The sequence below is a fragment of the Pelodiscus sinensis genome, chromosome 29 (assembly GCF_052426305.1).
Source record: "Pelodiscus sinensis isolate ZL-2025 chromosome 29, ASM5242630v1, whole genome shotgun sequence".
NCBI classification, from domain to species: domain Eukaryota; kingdom Metazoa; phylum Chordata; order Testudines; family Trionychidae; genus Pelodiscus; species Pelodiscus sinensis.
In genome coordinates this window covers 8,761,270-8,784,696 of record NC_143080.1, presented here as the reverse complement: position 1 = coordinate 8,784,696, position 23,427 = coordinate 8,761,270, and the positions used below count along the sequence as shown (strand labels likewise).

The 23,427-nt window shown below is 60.8% G+C and overlaps 1 protein-coding gene across 5 annotated transcripts; it reads left to right on the top strand.

The window, feature by feature from the left end:
• Positions 1 to 360: 360 nt before the first annotated feature.
• SLC25A39 (solute carrier family 25 member 39) lies at positions 361 to 20,903 on the top strand. Of its 5 annotated transcripts, none has more exons than XM_075911214.2 (12): positions 361 to 518; positions 10,071 to 10,179; positions 10,691 to 10,750; positions 13,329 to 13,373; positions 15,070 to 15,179; positions 16,015 to 16,082; positions 16,949 to 17,073; positions 17,752 to 17,925; positions 18,622 to 18,731; positions 19,094 to 19,175; positions 19,454 to 19,534; positions 19,613 to 20,903. In XM_075911214.2, the coding sequence occupies exons 2-12, from the start codon at positions 10,080 to 10,082 to the stop codon at positions 19,729 to 19,731; spliced, it is 1,074 nt and encodes a 357-aa protein (XP_075767329.1). In that variant the 5' UTR covers positions 361 to 518; positions 10,071 to 10,079; the 3' UTR covers positions 19,732 to 20,903. The 5 variants fall into 5 exon arrangements, with proteins under 5 accessions (XP_075767329.1, XP_075767327.1, XP_075767331.1 ...); XM_075911212.2 differs by having other exon boundaries at positions 10,691 to 10,783; XM_075911213.2 differs by lacking the exon at positions 361 to 518 and adding an exon at positions 9,792 to 9,930 and having other exon boundaries at positions 10,691 to 10,783.
• Positions 20,904 to 23,427: the final 2,524 nt, after the last annotated feature.

Here is a 23,427-nt window from a genome sequence, read left to right as displayed (position 1 = left end):
GTCTTTGGAGTTTGTGTGCAAAAGCTGCTGGCTCTCACACGCTCAGCAGCCTGGGAGCGGGTATGCGTGTGCCCTGCCACGTCTGCCCACTGCCGAGGGGTGTGTGGAAGCCCCGCTGTCTCCTCACACTCAGCAGCCCTGGTGTGGGTAGGTGTGCCAGGGCTGCTCTGTTTGCACGCTTGTCAGGAGCGTGCAAGCCCTGCTGTCTGGCACACTCGGGGGGGGGGAAAGGTGCGTGTAGAAGCCCAGTTGCCGCTACACACCCCATGGGGGGAGGCGCGTGCAAGCCGCACTCTCTCTAGCACACGCGCGTGGAAGCCCCGCCCCGCCGCCGGCACACGCGGGCGGGGGAGGAGCGTGCAAGCCCCGCCCCTTGCCGCGCTGCCTGCAGACCGGAGCGGAAGCGCCGTGAGCTGCGGCCCAGGCGGCGATCGCAGCCCGGGCCCCCGACCGGCCCATGGGGAGCCTCAAAGGCGCGGGCGGCGGCCGGAGACATCGCGTGGCGCTGCAATGGGCCGGTGAGCGGGGGGGGGACCCCGGGGCGGGGGGGGGGGGAGCAGTGAGAATGGGGGGTGCACATGCAGGAACCGGGGGGGGGGTAGCAGTGAGAATGGGGGGTGCGCACATGCAGGAACCGGGGGGGTAGCAGTGAGAATGGGGGGGTGCGCATATGCAGGAACCGGGGGGGTAGCAGTGAGAATGGGGGGGTGCGCACATGCAGGAACCGGGGGGGTAGCAGTGAGAATGGGGGGTGCGCATATGCAGGAACCGGGGGGTAGCAGTGAGAATGGGGGGTGCGCACATGCAGGAACCGGGGGGGTAGCAGTGAGAATGGGGGGTGCGCATATGCAGGAACCGGGGGGGGCAGTGAGAATGGGGGGGTGCGCACATGCAGGAACCGGGGGGAGCAGTGAGAATGGGGGGTGCGCACATGCAGGAACCGGGGGGGGGGGTAGCAGTGAGAATGGGGGGTGCGCACATGCAGGAACCGGGGGGGTAGCAGTGAGAATGGGGGGGTGCGCACATGCGGGAACCGGGGGGGTAGCAGTGAGAATGGGGGGGTGCGCACATGCAGGAACCGGGGGGGTAGCAGTGAGAATGGGGGGTGCGCACATGCAGGAACCGGGGGGTAGCAGTGAGAATGGGGGGGTGCGCACATGCAGGAACCGGGGGGGGGGGAGCAGTGAGAATGGGGGGGTGCGCACATGCAGGAACCGGGGGGGGGGTAGCAGTGAGAATGGGGGGGGTAGCAGTGAGAATGGGGGGGTGCGCACATGCAGGAACCGGGGGGTAGCAGTGAGAATGGGGGGTGCGCACATGCAGGAACCGGGGGGTAGCAGTGAGAATGGGGGGGTGCGCACATGCAGGAACCGGGGGGTAGCAGTGAGAATGGGGGGTGCGCACATGCAGGAACCGGGGGGGGTAGCAGTGAGAATGGGGGGTGCGCACATGCAGGAACCGGGGGGGGTAGCAGTGAGAATGGGGGGTAGCAGTGAGAATGGGGGGGTGCGCACATGCAGGAACCGGGGGGTAGCAGTGAGAATGGGGGGTGCGCACATGCAGGAACCGGGGGGTAGCAGTGAGAATGGGGGGGTGCGCACATGCAGGAACCGGGGGGGGGGGGGGTAGCAGTGAGAATGGGGGGTGCGCACATGCAGGAACCGGGGGGGGTAGCAGTGAGAATGGGGGGTGCGCACATGCAGGAACCGGGGGGGGGGTAGCAGTGAGAATGGGGGGGTGCGCACATGCAGGAACCGGGGGGGTAGCAGTGAGAATGGGGGGGTGCGCACATGCAGGAACCGGGGGGTAGCAGTGAGAATGGGGGGTGCGCACATGCAGGAACCGGGGGGGTAGCAGTGAGAATGGGGGGGTGTGCACATGCAGGAACCGGGGGGGTAGCAGTGAGAATAGGGGGTATGCACATGCAGGAACCGGGGGGGAGCAGTGAGAATGGGGGTATGCACATGCAGGAACCGGGGGGAGCAGTGAGAATGGGGGGTATGCACATGCAGGAACCGGGGGGTAGCAGTGAGAATGGGGGTATGCACATGCAGGAACTGGGGGGGAGCAGTGAGAATAGGGGGTGCACACATGCAGGAGCCGGGGGGGCAACCCTGGGATGGGGGGGCACATACATGCAGGAGTTGGGGGGGACAGTAGGCCGGGGGTGCGCACACATACAGCTATGGGGGGGAACTCTGGGGAGGGGAGGGCACACACATGCAGGGGATGGGGTAGAGAGATGGCACACAGGAGAGGGATAATGCCTGGGAGCAGGGAATGCACATGCAGGAGCTGGGGGGGAAGCCCCAAGGGTGGGGAGTCACACAGGAGCGTTTTGGGGTAACCTTGAATGAGGGACACCCATACAGAGAACAGGGCGACCCCTGAGGGTGAAGGGCACAGGAGATCGGGGGAGGAGCCCGGGGGGGGACATGCAGGAGCTGAGGGGTGGGAAGGAAATGGTTGCAATATTAGACTGGGGGGTAATGGAGGCCAGGATGCCTGGGTTTTGCTCTTGGCTCTGGCACTGTCTAACTGCATGAGCTGGACTGTGTCATTTCCCTGCTCTGTGCCTCAGTTTCCCCATCTGTTGTTTAATGGTGACACTGCTTGAGGGCGTGTAGGGGTTAATTCATTCCTGTTTGCAAAGGCTGCTGAGCCCCCAGGGTGGAGGGGGCAGGCTGGGCATACGGGAGCCTGCCGGTGCCTCATGGGAGTGCTGGGCTTACTGTCGCCCTGCAGGCTCTGTTCCCGTGCTGCTCTCTGCTTGGCTTGGCTCCTGCAGCTGATTGACATGTTTGTGTGCCCAGGAGCGCTGAACAGGGGGAGCTGGGACTGCAGCAGCTCTGTGCCCAGCCCCACGGCCTGGGAAGCCTGGGGGGTGGAGCTGGAGGGGATGCTTCAGTGTCTAGACCTCAGGTGAGGAACCTGTGGGGTGGGGGGTGTATCTTAGCCTGGGGAGCTGGGGGCCAGATGAGGGGAGACAGGCTCATAGGCCTCAGGAGAAGAGGAAACAGTAGGGAGGCTCTGAGATCGCAGGAGAGGACCCAAGGGCAGTGTGGGAGTTACTGCAACTAGGATGCAGGGTTGGGGGGGGGGGGGCAGGAGTGAAAAGGGTGTGTGTGTGTGTGTGTGTGTGTGTTGGGGGGGGGTGCAGTAAGGCCTAGATTTGGTGCAAGGAGCCAGGTGGATTTTCTCTTAGCCCCTAAGAGAAGAGTCCAGTCCAGTAGGGTGGGGAGCTGGGGTGCAGAAGGAGAGACGTTTTGGCTTCTCTCCTGTGGTCTGGGGAGGGGTGCTAGGGGCTTCCCTGCTGGAGAGGAGGGGGCAGATTCGCTCCTTGATCTGAAATATGTTGGCAGTGGGGTAAGCATCTCCTGTGCTCGTAGTTCAGACTAGGGATGTTACCGATCTGCTAATTGAATAGTCGACTCGCCGCATGAATTCTTCGCGGTTACTTGACTATTCTGTAGTCCCCGGGGTGGGGCCAGCAGCCAGTGCACATGGCTCCACTCAATGGGAGTCCCCTTACGCTATATCAGAGGCAGCAGTGTGGGGTGCCTGGCGAGAACTGGTCCGCGAGGGGAGCCAGTTTAAAAACCAGCTCCTTGATCAGAGGCAGCAGCGCAGGGTAGTAGAGCCCCTGTCTGCGGAGGGTCCGAATTCCCCACGGACAGAGGCTGCTGGGGGGCAGGGCTGCTGCAAAGCAGTCTCTAGCCACGGCAATACTGTTGCTCGCCGCGGACAGAGGCTGTTCCAGCAGCAGCCCAGTCCACACAGGGCCTGGGCTCAGGACCGGCTCCTGCTCCCCCTCCCTTCTTGCAGCTTCTGATACAGCGGCAGCAAAGTGTGGGGGGGATGCTAGCAGTCAACTAGATTAACCAATAAGCCTAGCCTCATCGGTTAATCGACTACGCGGTCACATCCCTAGTTCAGACCAGCTGGATTTCAAAGTTCAGCTGTCACGGTCGTGCCACAAGGCCCCCTTCTAGCCCTTTTGCAGCAGGAACTGTTATTTACTGTATGTTCGTGTAGTGCCTATCGCCATGGGGCTCTGGCTGGGGTGGTCTTTAGGCACCGTTGTAACAGAGATGCCAGTAACCATTGTGCTAATCCTTGCGCGCGGCCTTAGCAATGCCCCAAGAAACGCCCAGTCCGAATTACAATTGTTCTCGTGGGCAGCTCTGCTTGGCCAGGGTGAGGGGAGCACGGCTGAGGAGCCCTGCTTTATCCCGCTGCAGCAGCGCCCTAGCAGCATGCACGATGCTGTGGCTTTGTCTGGGGCACGTACGGTCTCTCGCCTCTGTCTGCGGCGGACTTCTGCCGGTGTCGCACTGTTGGGCAGGGCTGTGCTGGAGTTTGACCCTTGACCCACGCAGCTCTGCAGGCAGAACCCTGCACGGGTAACACAGTAACAGGAGCAGCCCCCCGCACCCCACCCCACACGTACTGCAGGTCACAGGCTGGCCCCACTCCTGGGGAGTCTTGCTGCGGGCTCTGTGGTATAAAGCTTATTTAATCTTTGTACTGCAGATCCCCCCGCGTGTGTAACTGCTACAATTTTCAGCTGTTACGTAGGGTTCATGGATGCTGAGATTTTACATTCCTGATCCCAAGCTCATGGCATTCAATGGGAGACCTTGCAGGGATTTAACCGGCTTTGCGACAGGCCCAAAAGGCAGACAGTCCCCCCCGGTAAGATTTCCACGGCATTCGCTTAGTTACACATGGTGCTCCTTTACCTCCTGCCTTGTCTGTTGCGTTGTGAGCCCCGTGTCAGGCTGGGCAAGCTCCTCGTGCTTTGCCGGCACGACCAGAGATGAAGAACATGCATCGCCTGGGGGCGCTCTGAAGGAACGCAGATGTGCAGGTGGAGCTATGTGCGATGGTGGTGCTGCCTTACTTCACGTTTTGCCACAGAAGAGACGTCCTGGACCGAGCCTCGGTTTCCCTGTTTTGTTCTCTCTTGAGATGCCTGGGATCTGAGAATCCAGCTGTTTTTCTTCCTGCCTCTGACTTCCGTGCTGGTGATGCCGGTCCTGCTGTGGGCGCTGGGCTGATAATGAACAAGGCAGGACACGCGAGCTTACTCTGCTGTGGCTAGACCGGTTCCTACAGGGCCAGTGGGAGTGAGACCTTGTTTGTGGGTCAGTAACATTAGCAGGAGTGAGTCACTGGCACAAGGGGAGCAGAGATGAGGCAGAAGGGGCCATCGGAACAGGCTTTTTCTGGGCCCTATCCACAGAATCTCCTGCCTTTAAAATCTCAGCCCTAGCAGGCGTGGCCATGTCGCTGCTCGCATTGACTCCTGCAGCAGCTTTTACATCCCTGCCCTTCTAATATTAAACAGCTGGCCTCAGTTGTGCTCACCAGAGGCACTTTTTCCTGAGCGAGGGCCATTGTAAAAGGCAGCAGGCCAGACCCTAAGGGGAGGGAAGCAGGAGGCTCCGTATGAGGCCCCAGGAGGGGAGTACAGGGTCTGATCCAGGAGATCAGGATGACCGAGCGGAGAAGCCCTGACTCCCGGTCTGCTCCCTGGTCACACGGATGGAGGGTGCTGCGTTGTGGCATGTCTGAAAGAGGAGGTGATTAAGCAGGTTGGGTGTTGCAGTCTCCGCCCCGCCTTGCGTAAGGGGTGCGGATGTGGGACTAGCTCACATGGCAAAGTCTGCTGGCGTGAGGGGGCACGCAGAAGCCCTATGCTCCGGTCATTTAGTGGCCCTTCCTGCCATCGACCATGTGGAGATACCCGGGTATTATCCCATCTAAGTGGAGGTCCTAAGATGTTACTTCCTGTACTCCCTACACATCGTGGGGAGGAGCCGTGCACGGCCCCGTAACGGGCGGCAGGCACTAGGACTGCAGGCTTCTCATTATCGTGTGCGTGAACCCTGCGCAGAAGTGCAGCATGATGACCACCCAGGCGCTAAGGTTACATCAGCTGGGTCCTGTTGGGGCAGGTGAGGCTCAAAACAGGACCTAAGAAATTTCTCTCCAGTGCTGCCATTCGGTTCGTCTGACATTCAGTGAAGCTGCTGACACTCTGTCTGTACCTGGGCTCCCTCCTCCCACAGGAATGTCTTTCCACTGTTCCCTGATGTACGCACAGCCTGGGCGCTTGAGAGAGGAGGTGGCGTGTGCTCCTTGCTCGCAAGCAGGAGGAGCTAGGTCCCAGAACAGGGGAGATCGCCTATAGGGAATCCCGAAGAACCGCTAAGCCTAGGCAGATGTTTCCATTCTGGACTCATGATTTGAGTTACCAGTAAAACCAAAGGCCAGGAAAACGGTATGTTTGGGTTATCTGTGGTGTGGCTGTGCTCAGCAGGGTGGTAACCTTCCTTCTCCTTCCCCTCCCCCCCCGCAATCCCCTATTTATTTTGGAACTGGACCTTTAATACCTCCATTCATCTGAAGAAGTGGGTTGCACCCATGAAAGCTCATTACACCATCAACACGTTTTGTTAATCTCTAACGTGCTGCTAGACTATTCGTTGTTTTTTAAGCTTTTCCAGTTTCAGACCAACTCGGCTCCCCCTCTGAAGCTTTTGGGAATAAGGATGTCAGTGAGTAATTCTTTACATGATTAATCGATAAGCCCAGGCTTACACGCACCTCCCCCTTGCTGCAAGGGAGGGGAGACGGGAGCCCGTGCCCATGGGGAGCCAGCTCCCCACGCATGCAGGCTCCCATAGAGCCGGCCACCCCCCCACGTTGCTGCCTCTGATAGGGTCCAAGCAAGCACTGGCTCCTGCCTGTTCTCCTGTGTGTAAACATGACCACTAAAAATGTCAGCACTTGCACGTTAACACAAATACACAATTATTCACATCTGTACTTGGGAAAGGAAAGCACCTGGCACTAAATGGCCCTAGGAAAAGGTGGGGAGGCTGCACAAAATAAAATGAGAATGTAAGTCCAGGCTATAGGGTATTTTTCATAAGAACAGCCAGACTGGGTCAGACCAAAGGTCCATCCAGTCTAGTACCCTGTCTGCCGACAATGGCCGATGCCAGGTGTCCCAGAGGGGGTGAATCGAACAGGTACTGATGAAGCAAACTCTCTCCTGCCAGCCATCTCCACCCTCTGACACAAAGAGGCTGGGGACACCATTCCTTACCCATCCTGGCTAATAGCCATTAATGGACTTAACCTTCATGAATTTATCTAGTTCTCTTTTAAACCCTGTTATAGTCCTAGCCTTCACAACCTCCTCAGGCAAGGAGTTCCACAGATTGGCTATGCACTGCGTGAAGAACTTCTTTTTATTTGTTTTAAACTTGCTGCCCATTAGGTTTCATTGGTGGTCTCTAGTTCTTATATTATAGGAATAAGTAAATAGCTTTTCCTTATTCACTTTCTCCACACCACTCATGATATTATATACCTCTATCATATCCCCCCTTAGTCTCCTCTTTTCCAAGCTGAAAAGTCCCAGTCTCTTTTATCTCTCCTCGTATAGGACCCACTCCAAACTCCTAATCATTTTAGTTGCCCTTCTCTGGACCTTTTCTAAGGCCAGTATATCTTTTTTAAGATGAGGAGACCACATCTGTATGCAGTATTCAAGATGTGGGCGTACCATGGATTTATATAAGGGCAATAAGATATTCTCCGTCTTATCCTCTATCCCTTTTTTAATGATTCCTAACATCCTATTTGCTTTTTTGACTGCCGCTGCACACTGCGTGGACATCTTTAGAGAACTATCCACGATGACTCCAAGATCTCTTTCCAGATTAGTTGTAGCTAAATTAGCCCCCATCATATTGTACGTATAGTTGGAGTAATTTTTTCCAATGTGCATTACTTTACATTTATCCACATTAAATTTCATTTGCCATTTTGTTGCCCAATTACTCAGTTTTGTGAGATCTTTTTGAAGTTCTTCACAGTCTGCTTTGGTCTTAATTACCTTGAGTAGTTTAGTATTGTCTGCAAACTTTGCCACCTCACTGTTTACCCCTTTCTCCAGATCATTTATGAATAAGTTGAATAGGATTGGTCCTAGAACTGACCCATGGGGAACACCACTAGGTACCCCTCTCCATTCTGAAAATTTCCCTTCGAGGGTAGCGGACGTTTGGAATCTGAAAGTCCTGGCTGACTCCACGTTGTTGTTTCGGAGCTAGTTGTTGGAGCTCATGGTGACTAAACAGGGTTCGATACTAAACTGTGGTGAGAGAGAAATGTAGTCTGAGTGCAGGGCTGTGAGTTGGGACGGCCTTTCCTGGCTCTGATGCCAGCTTCCTGTCTGCTTGCTCTCCATCCATAGAAGCAGCAGGCTACTGTCTAGCCAGGGGTAGGGTCAATGGGAGCGTTAATTAATGGCCATGAAGCAGTGGTTCTCAGCCTTTCCAGACTACTGGGCCCCTTTCAGGAGTCTGATTTGTCTTGCCTGCCTATCCCAACTTGCGCCTCACTTAACCGACTTGCTTGCTTACACCACCAGACGTAAAATACAAAGCACGTCAGGATGCCTGTACTGAAAAATTGCAGACTAATTTTCACACTATAATTAGACAATTAATCAATTGGCATATAAATATTCTCAGAGGGGGAGCTGGTTTAGTCTGTAACTTTAAAAACGACAAGTAGTCCGGGGGCACCTGAGAGCAGGGGTGGGGGAACCTTTTTTTGGGTCAGGGGTCGCTGACCCACAGAGAAATCAGTTGGGGCTGCACACAAGTGAGAAGCCAAACAGAAAAATCAAACCTTCACTGATGTGGCCTCCTGACTGAGAAGCGGAAAGACCCTCCCCACATTCCCCTCACACACCACTGCCTGGGGGGCCCAGGCTAGTAGATTTTGTTTGCTTCAGCCCCACGGTGAAACAGTTGGGGGGGGGGGGGCTGGAGTGCCAATGCAGGCTTCCCAATGCTGGGGGGAGCCCTGAGCCTCAGGGGCCAGGCAAGCTGGGGGCTGCATGTGGACCCCGGGCCAAAGGTTCCCCACCCTGCTTTAGAGACTTAACAAAAAATATATAGTATCATGAGCTTTGGTGGGCAAAACCACTATGGGACTCCAACCCATCTGAAGAAGTGGGCTTTGCCCACGGAAGCGCGTGATGCCACGTATATATTTTTTGTTAGTCTCTAAGGTGCTCCAGGGCTGCTTGTTGCCTATAAACAGGGTGTGGGTCTATTTCAGTGGGGCCACGGAAATGAAATCTGAGTTTGTACTGACTTGGCTAGTGCTTTTTATGTAGCCTGTTGTAAACGCAGGCAAGTAGCTGGGTGGCTTGATGTGTCCTCTGGAAGCCCCGTGGGTACCAGTATCCAAAGCACTAACTGGTGCGATTCCTGCCATCCTGTGCGAGGTTGAACGAGTCCCCAGGTCTGAGGGAAGGCTCCTGCCCCCTCTCCCCAGCTCTTCTGGCTGGAGGGAATCAGCTGTCGGCATTAGGTGGCTGTATCCTCCTTGCTCTGCAGGAGCTCTGGGCCTTGTTTTCCCCCTCCCCCCTTGCTCCCCTTAACTTCCTGGCTTGACTCTGCACCCAGCCCCTCCTCTGGGCTGAGGTGGGGCGTCTCCTCCTCACAGGGCTAGGGGAATGGGAGAGCTCGGTGCACCTGGCTCTGCACCCGGCTCCCCTCCCAGCCCATGCTGGGTCTCTTCCGCCGTCGCTCCTAGTGCTGGCTTTCTAGCCGGATCAGGCAGGCCTGGCTCCAGCTGCAGGGCTGGCAGGATTTTATCGCCGCTGCACCTGGTGCTGTCTCTCCTCGTGGGGCGGGTGATTGTATAAGCAGCACCCGCGGGAAGGCGCCCCGCCTCTTCTGCCGTGCATGGATAGCGCAGCGGGAGAAGGGCGGGCATGCAGCCAACATGCCGAGGCAGCTGCACGGTGGCAAGAGGGCTCTGTGGGTTTGAGTCCAGGGATGGTGGGACCTCTCCGGCCAGGGAACAGGCAGAGCCAGGTGGCTCGTGCCCCTTGAGGTAAAACCTGCCTCTTGTGGGCAGGGGGTAACCAGCAATCTCTGAAATGCCCAGCGTGCGCAGCGAGCCAGTAGCTCTGGGATGCAGCGTGGAGACTGCATTGCCGGTAACAGCCCTGCTGCCCCGTTTGTGTGTTGCAGGGGGGCAGCATGATGTCTGAGAACGTGTCAGTGAGCCCCACGGGGGGCATCACCCCCCTGCAGCAGATGCTGGCATCTGGAACCGGGGCCCTCTTCACATCCCTCTTCGGTAAGGGGTCGGCATGGGGGCTGGCTGAGGGGGGGGGGCTGGAGAGACAGGCTGGGAGGGGGTGCGCCAGGGTTTCCAGGTGTGCGTGGGTCAAGCTAGCTCGCTGTTCTGGAGTGGGACAATCTCCAGGAGCTAATGGGGCTGCAGCCTCTCTCCACTTTTTCCCCTTTCTCTTCCCCCTGGAATCCCACCTCATCCCCCGACGACCGTTGCTCCCAGCAAATCTGGCCTGGTCATTAAGAGGCTTAAAATGCCTTGGAGACCTGTTTGCTTTGCCCCATGGGCTCAGGAGGGAGGCGGGAAGGTGGGTGGGTCTGGTGGTCGGAGAAGAGCAAGGACTCTTGGGTTCCCCTCTCAGCACCATGAGCTTGGCTGTGCTCCTTCCCGTCTTCGTGCCGCTGTTTCCCAGTCAATATTAAACCCGCTGCCCAACGGTCCCTGTTGGGGAGGCCGTGAGGTGGGTTGGCACCTCTCTGCACCCCCAAGTCTCAGCAGGCGCCTTCTGTTTCAGTCACCCCCCTGGACGTGGTGAAGATCCGTCTGCAGGCCCAGAGGACGCCCTTCTCCAAAGGTAACTCCCGGCTCGGGGTGGAAACCTCGCCAGGTGGGTCGGCTCTGAGCCTGCTGCCTTCGCAGCCGCGAGCCCGGCGGGCTGTTGCTCGGATACACCGGGTGTGTTTCTCTCCCCGCCATTGCCTGGCGGGGTGTGTGTGAATCCCTGTCTCCTGAGCGGCTGTGCCATGCAGGCCCCAAGGGGAGTCGCGGGGAGGAGCCGCTGGCTGCTTAGGGGAGGGCTGGTCGGGTCCTGTGGTCTCGGGCTCTTTGGCTACTCGGTCCGGGCAGGGACAGGCTGTGGGCAGCAGAGCAGTGAGGAGGGGTTGCCGTGGTCACCGGGGCCTGGTGCCCCTCAAGCAGCAGGACCCTGATGGGGAAATGGGTTCAGCAGAGGGGGTTGGGCATGGCCCCTTCAGGCCTCGCCCTGTCCCCCATCTGGCAGCTTCTTTCCCAGGTCCTGCTCAGGAGACCCTCCCCGGTCTGCCCCCCTCCACCGAACCCATGGGGCTGGTTGGAGCGGGATCGGCATTGCCGCAAGCAGCGCCCCAGTGTTCGGCCACCCTCAGAGCCTCCTGCCTCTGGGCTGCGTGGCCCTAGAGGAGAGGGGTCGATGGGCATAGGTGTCCGCAGGCCCTGGGAGCCAGTGGGTCTGAGCTCGGGGGTCCAGTATGCCCCTGACGTGGGTGGGTTCGTGCGGTGCCGGACACGGGGAAAGGGCTCTGGCATCCCCACAGAGCCAGCGACTGCTCGTCATCTGTAGGCCTCTCTGGAAAATCGGGCTCCCTCCTCCTGGCTCTGCCCTTCCTTCCAGGGTCTGGTGCTGCTTGACAGGAGGGCGCCTGTCCCAGGCCTTGGCCTGCGCTGACCCCTGCCCTGCATGAATCGCAGCTAACCCGAGCTAGCCACGTCCAGGAGCAGGCAGGCCCTTCAAGCCTCAGCAGGAGTTTAAGTAGCTCCCAGGCTGTGTGAGAGTCCCTAGCCCGGCCTCCGGGTTCTCTCACAAAGCGAGGCAGGCCTGGGACACCAGCAGTGACTGCCCCGGGCTAGTGTGATCACTGGGGGAATTTCTGTAAGGATCGGTGCGAAGGACCGTGGGTTCTGTTCTCACGGCCTCCCTCTGGGAGTCGTGGCCCTTCCCTGTGCGTCTGCCCCAGTCTGTGAACGTTGGGAGCCGTGTGAGACTCCTGGGGAGTCTCACAGGGAAGAGGCAAGGGGCTATTCGTGGGGAACAGGGTCCCTTGAAACCCGTGGGGCGCTCCATTCGGGTGACATGCTGCTAATGTTCCTGCCGCTGCTTGGCTGTTGTGGGCAGGTGGAAGGGACTTGTGTTATCGTGGGGGGCAGAGCATCCCCGGGTCTCAACCCGCTTGCAGCCTCCATCAGCTGCCCCCAGAACAGCCCCCAGCTTTCTGCTGCCCGCAGGACATGGGGCTCTAGGCCTTCCCAGACTAGTGTAGTCCTCTTACTAGAGGAGCCTCTAACTTTTACTGGGAGGATCCTTTGTGTGGCAATCTAGCCCTAGAGACTACAACTCCCATGAGCCCTTGGGAAAAAGGAGGGAGCAGTGGCTCTTCCAGGCTATGCAGGCAGAGAGTTGATGAGCTCTATTTTGGAGGGAGCAGCCAGGCGGCTGGTGGGGAGCCTTTTCCAGGCTAGGAGCTGTTGATTGCAGCTAGAGCCTGCCAGGGCTGGGATGTAGGAGGCTGCTTGAGGGGCTGTTGATTGTCCCTAGAGGGAGAGACTGTGGCTGAGAAGGGCCTACGTAACCCTGCATGGAAGACACTGAGAGTAATTGTGGCTATTTGGGGAAAGGAGCACAGAAGACAGGCTGACTCCGGGTCCAAAGGGAGCCAGAGTGACCAGGCCAGTGAACCAGAGCTGCTGGCATTTGGTGGGGCCTGCTCCAGTGGCAGAGGGAATTTGCAGCTGGCTGCTCAGCTTGGACTAACACAGAACCTGCCCAGGGAGTCTCCACTCCAGCTGCAGACCTGCAAGCGTGCCCCTGCCAGCAAGTGTCTGGGACTCTGCCTCCAGAGGAGTGCCCGCTCTGGGAGAGGATAAATGGTGGCAGTGATAGCTAAGTTTCCTTTCTTTCTGTCTACTTGAATTGATTTTATTCACTTTTAATCTGTTCAACCCTGTTTCTTTAAGTTGTGAAGTAAAGGTGTGTTCATTCTAATGTAATCAGTGAGATGCATGTTATTTATAATTGTGGTCTTGGAGTTTTATTTATAATTGTTGTGTTGGAGTTAGTTCTAGATTATTACTGGAATAATTTAATTCCTGGAGGCTCCCAAATCACACCATAAGTGTGCACAGGGCCAGTCAGATGGATGCCCTACCATTGTATATTCTTTAGGAGCAAGAGACTGCAGCAAGGGGGTGGATAAGGAAACCCCAACTAAACAACATGACCATTGGGGTCCTCAGGATCTCCTTTTATGTTAAAAACATCAGGCGCCCAGGCACACAGGGTGAGCATAGTCTGCTCCTGAGTAACCCAGCGAGGAAAAAGGGGGTTACAGTCGGCACTGCTAGTGTCCCCCCAGCACCTCTCCGCCTGTTGCTAAATGTGTCCCTGTTGTGTGTTTCAGTGTTGTCAGTAGAGTGTGTGCCCTGGAGCGTTCACCAGTCCAAATGTGAGTATTTCTGGGTCCTGTCCTTTCGCCCCCTTCCTGCTAAGTCCCATGGCTGCTGAGCCTGGACAGTGCCAGTCCCCCTGGGAGAACCTGTTCCCCATGGCTGTAGTCTCTGGAGCGGGGCTGTGCTGGGTGCACTGCCCCCTTGCTCATACCACACCATCTTCCTTCCATCCCTACTTCAAGGGAGTCTCCAGTTCGGAGTTATCCGGGGGCCAGGTGCTGTCAGGCTGTCAGAGCAGGGGGTCTGGGAGCTGCAACGCTAGGTTCTGTTCCCAGTCCTGCCATTGCCTCACTGCATGGCCTTGGGTAAGTCCCATCATCCCTGAGTGTGGAGGCGGGTGCGAGACTGACCCCACAGGCTCTTTGTCATCAGCCAGGTCGGGCCTGGGAATGGTTCTCCCCTCCCTGGAGAAAGGCTAGGACTTCTGGGCTTGTTGAGTTGTGGCTGCATGAGGGGTCTCTGGATTTTACTCCCCTCCACCCTTAATGCAGGGCTGATGGTCTCTTCCCCTTTCTCACCCCATGGCTCATTCTTTAGCCCACTCCCTCCAGGCATAGCTACGTGGGGCAGGGACACCTGCAATGGGAGGGGTCCCCTTCCGTGTATCCAGCCTCTGCTGCCGCTTGCGTACCCTTCCCCAAAGGGAGTGCAGGGGACAGTTCCCTTCCCCCTCCTCCCCGCTGGGTAACTAGCACTGTGCTGGCCCGGGCGGGGGGGTTGAACACTAGCCAGTTCCCCCGCACATGGGCATCTTTGTCCTCATTCTGTGCGTCTCTTGTCTGTCCTCCCCTCTGCCTGCCCTGCCGCCTGCTCGATCCCTGCCGCCTGCACTCCAGGCCCTGTGTCAGGAGAGCAGACTGGCCTGCAGGGGAGGCGGATGCCGGTAGAGCTGCCATCTGGGGATAGGAGTTGGTGGGGGGGTGGCACTCGCGAATCCAGGACCTTGTCTCCACCCTGCCTTTCCTCTGCCCTCCTGGCATCTGGCGCTCGTGCCCGCTGCTGCCTTTCTCCCGCTGCGCTCCCATGACGCTCGCGCTGGGGCTGCTTCAGCGACAGGGATATGAACGGGAGCTCCGGCTGGGATCCTGGGCGGGAGGATGGACAGCGGGGGAAGGGAGCCAGGCCAACACTGGGCAGCCTCTTCCGATCCCCCGGGGGCGACAGGGCTGACGCTGACTCGTGTAGGCAGGTGGCCTGCTGCCAGCCCGGGCCGCCAGCCCAGGCTGGCAGGACGGGCGTAGGGCAAGCGTTCGCAGGGATGAGGGGAGCCTGATGAAGTCGGACAGTTTCCCAGGACGCGCCCTTTCTGCCTCGCTGCGCGTCAGCTCGGGGGCCTTTATTCTGCACGACCGGATTGGGGCAAGTCCCTGCCTGCTCCCGCAAAAGTGCCTGTGTCCCAGGCCTGGGGTATCAGCGGCCTGCGATAGGCCTCGTCCTGGCTGCTCCAGCTGACTCCCTCCCTGCCGACCCATCCAGCTCCCTCCCCTGCCTGCCCAGCAGCCCGGGAGAGCAGGGCACAGTCCTGTGGGGCGCAGGGGGCTGGAAAGGAGCTGGCAGGGCCCAGAAGGGTCCAGCCCTGTTGAGGGCCCTTGCAGGATAGGGCAGAGCCTGGAGCAGGGTGGGGGCTGGGGCGCGAGGAGGGAAGGGGGCTGGGTTGGGTGAGAGTTTAACCCCCCCATCTCCTCCTCGCAGGGAAATGCTTCTTGTATTGCAATGGGCTGATGGACCATCTGTACGTGTGCCAGAACGGGAACAGCTGCACCGCCTGGTACAAAGCCCCCACCCGGTTCACCGGCACCCTGGTGAGACTCTTCTCCTGCCGGGGAGCGGCCGGCGTGCTCCGGCAGCCCGAGCCCGTGCAGTGTCAGGCCTGGTCTGGGACCCTGGAGGGTGGGGGAGGGGAGAAGGGAGAAGTCTGGGACCTGTAAGAAGTCACGCCGGTAGCGCCCCTGCTGGCCCGGTGTGGTGCTGCAGGAACCTGACTCGGTTTCCCCTTATCTCAGGGCTACTTAGTAAGTTCCACGCGGCGCTAATGCCACCTCTGACTGCGCCTGGTTCAACCATTTATGGGGTTCAAACTGATCCTCTGAGGCCCCAAACAAAGCCCCTCACCATGACCCAAGCTCCGGCTCGGTCGAGCCTGTCCTGGAGCCCTTCTCCTCTCCTAGCCAGAGCTCAGCCTCCTTCCCCCCTGCTTACCCAGAGTCCCCTATTCTCTGCAGCCCCGTCACGGCTTCCCCCAGCAGCACCCGTACCTGCCGGGGTTGAGAGCGCACCCTGGGACCCTGCTGCTGTCTCCCTCTCTAGAAGGTCCAGGTGCCGTCCCGTAGGCCCACCGGGGCAGCCGATAACCAGTCAGCTGTGCTCCCACCACCCGGCCCCACGCACCCTGTGACGGGCAAGGCTGGACTGGACTTCGGGGTGTAGCCACAGCCACCGGGGTGCCCAGGCTCAGAGAGGCAGTGCTGTCTTTGGGGCTGAGCCCCTGGTATCGGCAGCACAGCTGGGAGGGAGGAGGGAAGCAGCCACCGCCCATGCCTGGGCTCTCCCGTGGGTGTCTTGCCTCCCTTTTGGGCCAGCGACTGGGAAAGCCCTTCCCTCTTTCTCTAACCCCCGGGGCTCCCCTCTTCCTTTCAGGATGCCTTTGTGAAGATCACGCGCCATGAGGGCATTAAGTCTCTGTGGAGCGGCCTGCCACCCACCCTGTGAGTCTGGGCCCCGAGCGCCGCGGCCCTTCCCCGCCACAGGCCTGCACTGTGGGAGGCCCAGGGGCCACTGGGCCCGCCGGCCTGCAGGACTCGCCTGGCCCGTGCTCCCAGTCGGACGGCAGGGCCCACACCCCCAGGGCGCTGGCGCTGCTGGCAGCTCTGGGCTCGGGCCTGGCAGTCCTGGGGGCAGGGGGGAGGAGGGTGTCCTGCGCTGAGCAAAGACGATCTGCCTCCCCCCTCTGTAAGAGGCTGTGCCCCGCTGGCCACGCAGAAGCCTGCCTCAGTTTCCTCCGGCTCCATAGTAAATCCCCCGGAGGCTGCCCGGGGCTGGTGAAACAGAAACCGTTCAGAACGATCCTTGCAGGCCCTAGACAGAGTCCATCACAGCAACGCCCACGCCAGCACCCGGCTCTGGGGTCCCCGGCCAGTCTGGAACTCGGCTCCCGTCCTAACCGTCTTCAGCCCTCCTTGGCTCAGAGAGGTCAGCCGGGAGCCCCCCTCTGCTGTGGCTACCTCAGGCTACCCAGGGTCACTCTGGTGACTTTAATGGGGCTCAGCCCAGACACCAACCTGTCTCTGCTGCCGCCTCCTCTTAAAGGGCCAGTCACCGCCTGACACTGCCCCACCTTTGCCTCTTCCCTTCTGCATGGAGCATGCGGCGTTGAGCCTCCTCAGAGCACACGGAGCCTTTAGAGATGAGCAGAGCCCCCCTTCACGTGGGCTCAATGCGTGGCCCCACGGCTTGGCTGGAGACCGGGAAGGGGCAGCGTCAAGGGATGTGGGGCCCGGGGGGTCATGCCTGGGCCGATCGGACCCTCCTCCCCACTTGGCAGGTGATGCTAACGGGCCCCTGTCCTTGGCAGGGTGATGGCGGTGCCCGCCACTGTGATCTATTTCACCAGCTACGACCAGCTGCGGGATTATCTGCGCTCCCGGATGGGCAGCCAAGGGGCCCACATCCCCTTGGTGGCTGGGGCCATCGCCAGGCGTGAGTAGCACTCTGCTCTGGGCTCAGGGTCCATGCATCTTCCAGCCCCCCCTCCCCTGGCCCGGGGTAACGACTCGTTCCGCCTGGCCTACGATCTGCCCTGTTTGCTAGCAGCCCGGGTCGTTCGCCATTGGCCCAGTGGGCCCGGAGGGGGGAAGGAGGTGGCTTCGCCGTCCCTGGCGGTTTGTAGACTGGGTTTGGGTGGGTCTCTAAAAGCTCCGCTCTGGGACTCTGCTCTCCAGGGGGGCAGACGAGTCGATCGCAGTGGCCCCTTTTGGCCTGGGAATCGGTGAACCCCTGGGCCCTGTGGCGTGGCGAGCGCGTCCCTGGGTCAGTTTCCTGCTCTGTGGCCGGCTCCCCGCGTGACCTCACGCACAGCCCTGCCCGGGGCTTGCGTTTCCCCCTCTCCCCACGGCGGGAAGGCTGGGACTGGCCCCCTACTGCACAGCGGGCTGGGGCGGCTGCATCATTCGCCCTCCAGATCCTCCTGCTTGGACGAGCCTCCCGCTGCTGCTGTAACGCGATTCCAGCAGACGGAGCCGTGCCAGGCCCCTAGCTCCTGCAGCCCAGCCGTCCCCGTGCTGAGAACTGCCCTGGGGGCAAGAGGGGCCTGGCTGCTCCGTGGTGGCGCGTTGGCCCTGCCCTCGCTGTGGCTGATGCTCTGATTCCCTCCCTCAGTGGGCGCGGTGACGGTGATCAGCCCCTTGGAGCTCATCCGGACCAAGATGCAGTCCCGCCAGTTGAGCTACCGCGAGCTGCGCGTCTGCATTCAGTCCGCAGTGGCCCAGGACGGCTGGCTGTCCCTGTGGAGGGGCTTGGGGCCCACCGTGCTGCGGGACGTTCCCTTCTCAGGTATCCTGCACAGAGGAGGAGTGCTGGGGAGCACTGGGGCCAGTCTCCCCCACCTGGGGCCACGGGGAAGTGGAAACGGCCTGCAGAAGGCACTGGCGAGCCAAGCTCTGGTGCATCCCTCGTCCAGGGCAAAGGCCTTTGCCAGACCGTGGTGACTCCACAGCGAAGGATTTTCAGACCCAGGCCCCACCTGAGCTGTGGTTCCAGTTGAGCGGGTCTCAGCCAATGTTCCCTCTACATTTTTTCCATCCATTGGGTGGAATAAATTTTGTGATGTGCACCAAGGCGCGTGTGGGTGTGCACCACCAGGAGAAGCACAGGCTGCTGGCTGTGGGCGCTGTGCCAGTCAGCTGGGCGGCTCCTGAATCTCTCCTGGGCATCCTCCCAAGCACTTAACATACAGGGAAGGTGGGTCTCAGCCCAGACTCAGGGTCCCTCATGCCAGGAAGAGCAGCCTCCCAATAGGCCTGTTGAGTGCTGGCCAGGGAGTTCCCAGGCCCTGGAGCCTGACCTCCCATCTCTGCCCTGGGCTCGCTTCCAGGCAGGGCGGGAGGGGTGTTTGCTTTTTGCTGCCTCCGCTCTGCGGCTGATAGAAGCCAGTCTCCCGGCCTGGCTCTGGCCCCTTCCACCGGCACGAAGGGCAGTCGGCAGCGGAGGCGGCCGTGGGGGCTTCTGACCCGTGTCTGTCTCTCTCAGCTCTCTACTGGTTTAACTACGAGCTGGTGAAGGAATGGCTCTGCCGCCAGTCCCAGCGGGACGAAGCCACTTTCATGGTCAGCTTCACGGCAGGGGCCGTCTCGGGGACGGTGAGTACGGGAGCGTCGCTTCTCCCCGGGTTTGCAGGCGAAGGGCCCTGCTGATGGTGGATCTGGGTCCATATGTCCCAGCTGCTCCCCTCCTTGAAGGGCTGGGCCCTTGCACCCAGCCACCTGGGCGAGTTGGGTGCTGGGTGGCACCGTGCCTGGTACCCAGATGCCTTTACCCAGCCTTACCATGGAGCCGGGGGGTCGGTTGAGCAGCACAGGAAGGGCATCGCTCGGCGTTGGTCATTACACCAGGAGGCTGGGTGGAGGGTCTAACCTGCGCAGGGCTGAGCACTCGGGGGTGGACAGGGGCTGGCAGGAGGGAGAAGTGCTGGATTGACAGGCGGCCTCTCCCCTTCCTCCAGGTGGCAGCCGTGCTGACGCTGCCCTTCGACGTGGTGAAAACCCAGCGACAGATTGAGCTGGGCGACATGGAGACCCTCCGAGGTGAGAGGGGCACGGCGGGAGCCCGGGAACGCAGCCGGGGGTCGGCCTCAGCCCGTGGCTCCAGCCGGGAATCCGCCTGGAACGGCCTGTCTTGGGGGTGGCTCCTGCACTGTCCAGAGGGGGAGCTGGGGTCCTGTGTCCGTGGGGCAGGGGAGGGAGGGCGACTCGTCTGGCGCAGGCTCCCAGTGTCCTGCTGCTGCTCACGCCCAGCGGGGGGGGGGGGTCTTGCCTCCAGGTGGAGTAGCCTGTTTGACCTCTGCTTTGCTTTCGCCCCGCAGTGGCTGCCTCCAAACGCTCCTCCACCTGGCTGTTGCTGAGGAGGATCCAAGCCGAGTCTGGCACCCGGGGGCTCTTTGCAGGTAACTAGAACGGCGGCCGGGGGGGGGGGTGCCGGTGAGGCCAGGCCAGCGGCTCACGCTGCTCTCTGCCTCCCGCAGGCTTCCTGCCCCGTGTCATCAAGGTGGCCCCGGCCTGCGCCATCATGATCAGCACTTACGAGTTCGGCAAGACCTTCTTCCAGAAGCTGAACCAGGAGCGGCGGCTCAGCGGCCTGTGAGCACCTGGGCACGTGCCCCGCCCCAGAGCAGCCTCCACGCCACCCGCACGGAGCCAGGGACGGGCAGAGCGGCCGGCCCCTGCCCGGTGGGGCAGCTCCCCAGAGCTAGCAAGCGGCAGGGCCCTTCCTTTCCTCCAGCCTCCCGTCCCCGGGGACAGCGGGGGTTCTGCCGGAGTGGAGAGGCGCTGGGAACGCACCTCCCTGCTAGCGACAGCTTCTTCCCCCACGTGCCCTGGACCAGATGTGCAAGTGCCAAGTGCCTTCCCGTCTCGCTGGCTCCTTGTGTTTCCTGCAGCCGCCTGGGCAGGTTCCCCTTCTGCCCCCCCGGGGCGGGAGCAGAGAAGCTGTCAGAGCCCTGGTTTGCCTTGGACATCTCCCCTCGGCCAGCGCCTGCTGCGGGCCCGGGAGCCGCTCTCCTGCCTGTGACGAGCTCCCCGGCTGTGGGCGCTTGCTCCTGGTGTCTGGCCGCGCCGGCCCCTTGTTGGGGCAGAAACAAGCTGTAGGGGGAGTGACTGACTTGATGCAAGAGCCCCCTCCCTGCCCAGCCAGAGGGAGCAGGACCGCCCTGGCCTTCCAAGCAAGGGGATCCCTGCATGGACTGACTGCAAAGGGCCCTGCCTCCCCAGGCCCCGACCAAGGGTCTTTCTCTTCCAAAGACTTAGAGCGCCTGGGGCACGACCACCGTCTGCTCTGAGTGACCCACCTTCCGTTCCTGCAGCTGACTCGGGTTAGCCCTGGGCTTGGCTCCTAACCCGCCCTGTCCCCCTCGCCTCCCTCCTGTAGCGGCACAAAGTACAGCTGTCCCCTGGACCCCAGGCCAGTCCCCCTGAGGTGGCACCATGGCTGCTTCTGCTCAGGACCTCCCCCTTCCTGTCTGCTCCCTGGAAGGCAGAGCTCTGAGGCTCTGCCCCCCATGCACCCTGTGCTCAGATAAGACACCTTGCTGCTGGTACTGGACACAGCCTTGTCCCTGCTGTGGACACAGGTGTGAGAGCGCGGGGGTGGCGATTCCAAGCCAAAGCGTGGTCCCCTCCCCCCCCCGCCCTTGTGTAGCTCTCCTAGGGCCAGTAGCCGGACAAGTAGCCACCAGCTCCTGTCCGCGACTGCTGGGGGTTTGCAGGAGTGGGGATTTGCTCTGACTTCCTTCAATAAAAGATACTTAGTGAAACTTGCCCCTGTTGCCTCCCCCAATCTCTCTTCCCCTCCTGGTTGTGCTCCCCTCTCGGGTCAGCTGTAGCAGGGGGGTCCTAAGCTGGGGCAAGGGGCTAGCATGTGCCCCTCTCCCCCTGCAATAAGCCATGGGTCTCTGCAGCTGCCCAGGGTTGGAAGGGGGTGGCTTGTGTGATGGGGGAGAGGGTACTTCCTGTCCCGGTGTCTGGGGTGTGATGGGGGAGGGGGTACTTCCTGTCCCAGTGTGATGGGGGAGAGGGTACTTCCTGTCCCGGTGTCTGGGGTGTGATGGGGGAGGGGGTACTTCCTGTCCCGGTGTCTGGGGTGTGATGGGGGAGGGGGTACTTCCTGTCCCGGTGTAATGGGGACGGGGTACTTCCTGTCCTGGTGTCTGGGGTGTGATGGGGGAGAGGGTACTTCCTGTCCCAGTGTGATGGGGGAGGGGGTACTTCCTGTCCCGGTGTCTGGGGTGTGATGGGGACGGGGTACTTCCTGTCCTGGTGTCTGGGGTGTGATGGGGGAGAGGGTACTTCCTGTCCCGGTGTGATGGGGGAGAGGGTACTTCCTGTCCCGGTGCCTGGGGTGTGATGGGGACGGGGTACTTCCTGTGGGATGGGGGAGGTGGTACTTCCTGTCCCGGTGTCTGGGGTGTAATGGGGAGGGGGTACTTCCTGTCCTGGTGTCTGGGGTGTGATGGGGGAGAGGGTACTTCCTGTCCCGGTGTCTGGGGGTGTGATGGGGACGGGGTACTTCCTGAGTGATGGGGGAGGGGGTACTTCCTGTCCCGGTGTCTGGGGTGTAATGGGGAGGGGGTACTTCCTGTCCCGGTGTGATGGGGGAGAGGGTACTTCCTGTCCTGGTGTCTGGGGTGTGATGGGGGAGAGGGTACTTCCTGTCCCGGTGTCTGTGCAAGACAGGAATTGGTTGGTTAATCGTTTGGCCCTTCATGAGGCCATGTCCCAAAGAGGGGGAGGCCAAAGCGTGCGCCCCCCCCCCCCCCGCTTGCCTAATCTGGACTTGGGGCCCAGAGCTCCCTTCTGCAAAGGCTGCGCTGTGGCGTTTGGGGCCCATCCTACCAGCCAGCAGGGGTGGGGGCAGCGAAAATGTTTTTAAGAAACCCCAAGTGGGGTGGGGGGGAAGCATGTGGAATGTTAGTCGGGGGGGGGGGGGGGCGGCTACGGCACAGGGCAGAGCCTGCTTGCTGCTGCCATGGTCTGGGGGAGGCACCTGGGTGGGGGTGGGGTCCTGTCTGCCAACCCCGTGCCCGGCTGGGCCAGTGCCACACCCTTCTCTGCCTGTCCTGGGGGAGCTGTTGCCACCCTGTTTGCTGAGGTTTTCTAGAGCACTGTAGGGTAGGTCTAGGAGGGCTGAATAACCCAATGCCCCACCCTCTGGTGCTCCAGGGGGCGGGGCTTTCCACCTGCTCAAGCCCCTCCCCCTTTCCTGTGCCAGGGTTGGCTCAGCACCTTCCTCCAGCCTTGTGCAGCCAGCTCCAGCCCAGTGAGGGCGGCAGCAGCGACTCTGTGCTGTTACCACCCGCTGCTCGGTCCTCCTACCCTGGCAGTGGGGTTCAGCGCTGGAGGGGGGCACAGACTCCTGCTGGTGCTGAGGAGAAGGCAGCCCCGCCTGGGGTTGAGGCCGGGTCGATGTTGGTTATAGTCTCAGCTGCGTTACAGCATCCCTGCGTGCCTCAGTTTCCCTGCTGTGGTCGCACAGGGGAGATGGTGCTGGCCGGCTAAGGGGAGGGGAAGGGCCTTGAGGCCCTCAGGTGGAAGGGGCCAGGGAAAGGGTGGGCGTGTGAGCTCGCCTCTGTTACTGCCTGCTGGAGCTTGGCTGCCTGCAGTCAGGAGTCAGACAGCCCCAGCCTCCCCCCCCCCCCCCCTGCAACATGAGCACCCTGCACAAAGCAAGAGGAACCCTTCCCCTCAGCTGCTCCCTGCTGGGCCCTGACAACAAGGGGGCTGAAGCTGCTGCATCAGGCGGGTCCCTCGCACCTCGTCCTGGCAGGGCAGGCAGCCGTCCATGGCCCATTCCCTCACCCCCTCTGGCTCCCAGGGCATCCTCCCTGGGGAGGGGGGAGCTGCAGAGGGGCAGCTGTTAGTCTAGCCCTCCTGGGGCACCTTAGAGACTAACCTTGATGTGTAGAGGCCACGCCCACTTGCTTGCTCCATTGAGGAGTCTCCCTCAGGACTCAGCTCAGCTTCGTTTCCACCCGCACGGGGGAGCCGGGTCACGCGGGTTGGTGAAGGGCCTCAGGTGCCTCAGCTCCAGGCACCAGCACCCCGGCCTGCAGGACTCCCCCTTTGCTTCTGTGGCATCAGCGGCACACACTAGGCTGTGCCCACAGCAGCTCAGCGCCCCCCCCCCCGCTTTCCGGTCCTGCCGGTTCTATTTGCAGCGTGCTCTGGGGTGGAGCCAGGCTGGCAGCTCGGGCTGAGGGCGTTCTGGGACAGCTGGAGATGCTGGCCTCTGACTGCAGCCCAGCGCTCGGCCCCCAGGGCTAGGTCCAGGGGCTGCGGCTGCCAC

What these genes read in the sequence shown, in the direction of transcription:
- SLC25A39 (XM_075911212.2), top strand. Translation starts at nt 10,080, where the DNA reads ATGATGTCTGAGAACGTGTCAGTGAGCCCCACGGGGGGCATCACCCCC. An exon ending in CCCGGTTCACCGGCACCCTG is followed by an intron (nt 15,180 to 16,014) that starts GTGAGACTCTTC and finishes TCTTCCTTTCAG; the next exon opens with GATGCCTTTGTGAAGATCAC. An exon ending in AGCGGCCTGCCACCCACCCT is followed by an intron (nt 16,083 to 16,948) that starts GTGAGTCTGGGC and finishes TGTCCTTGGCAG; the next exon opens with GGTGATGGCGGTGCCCGCCA.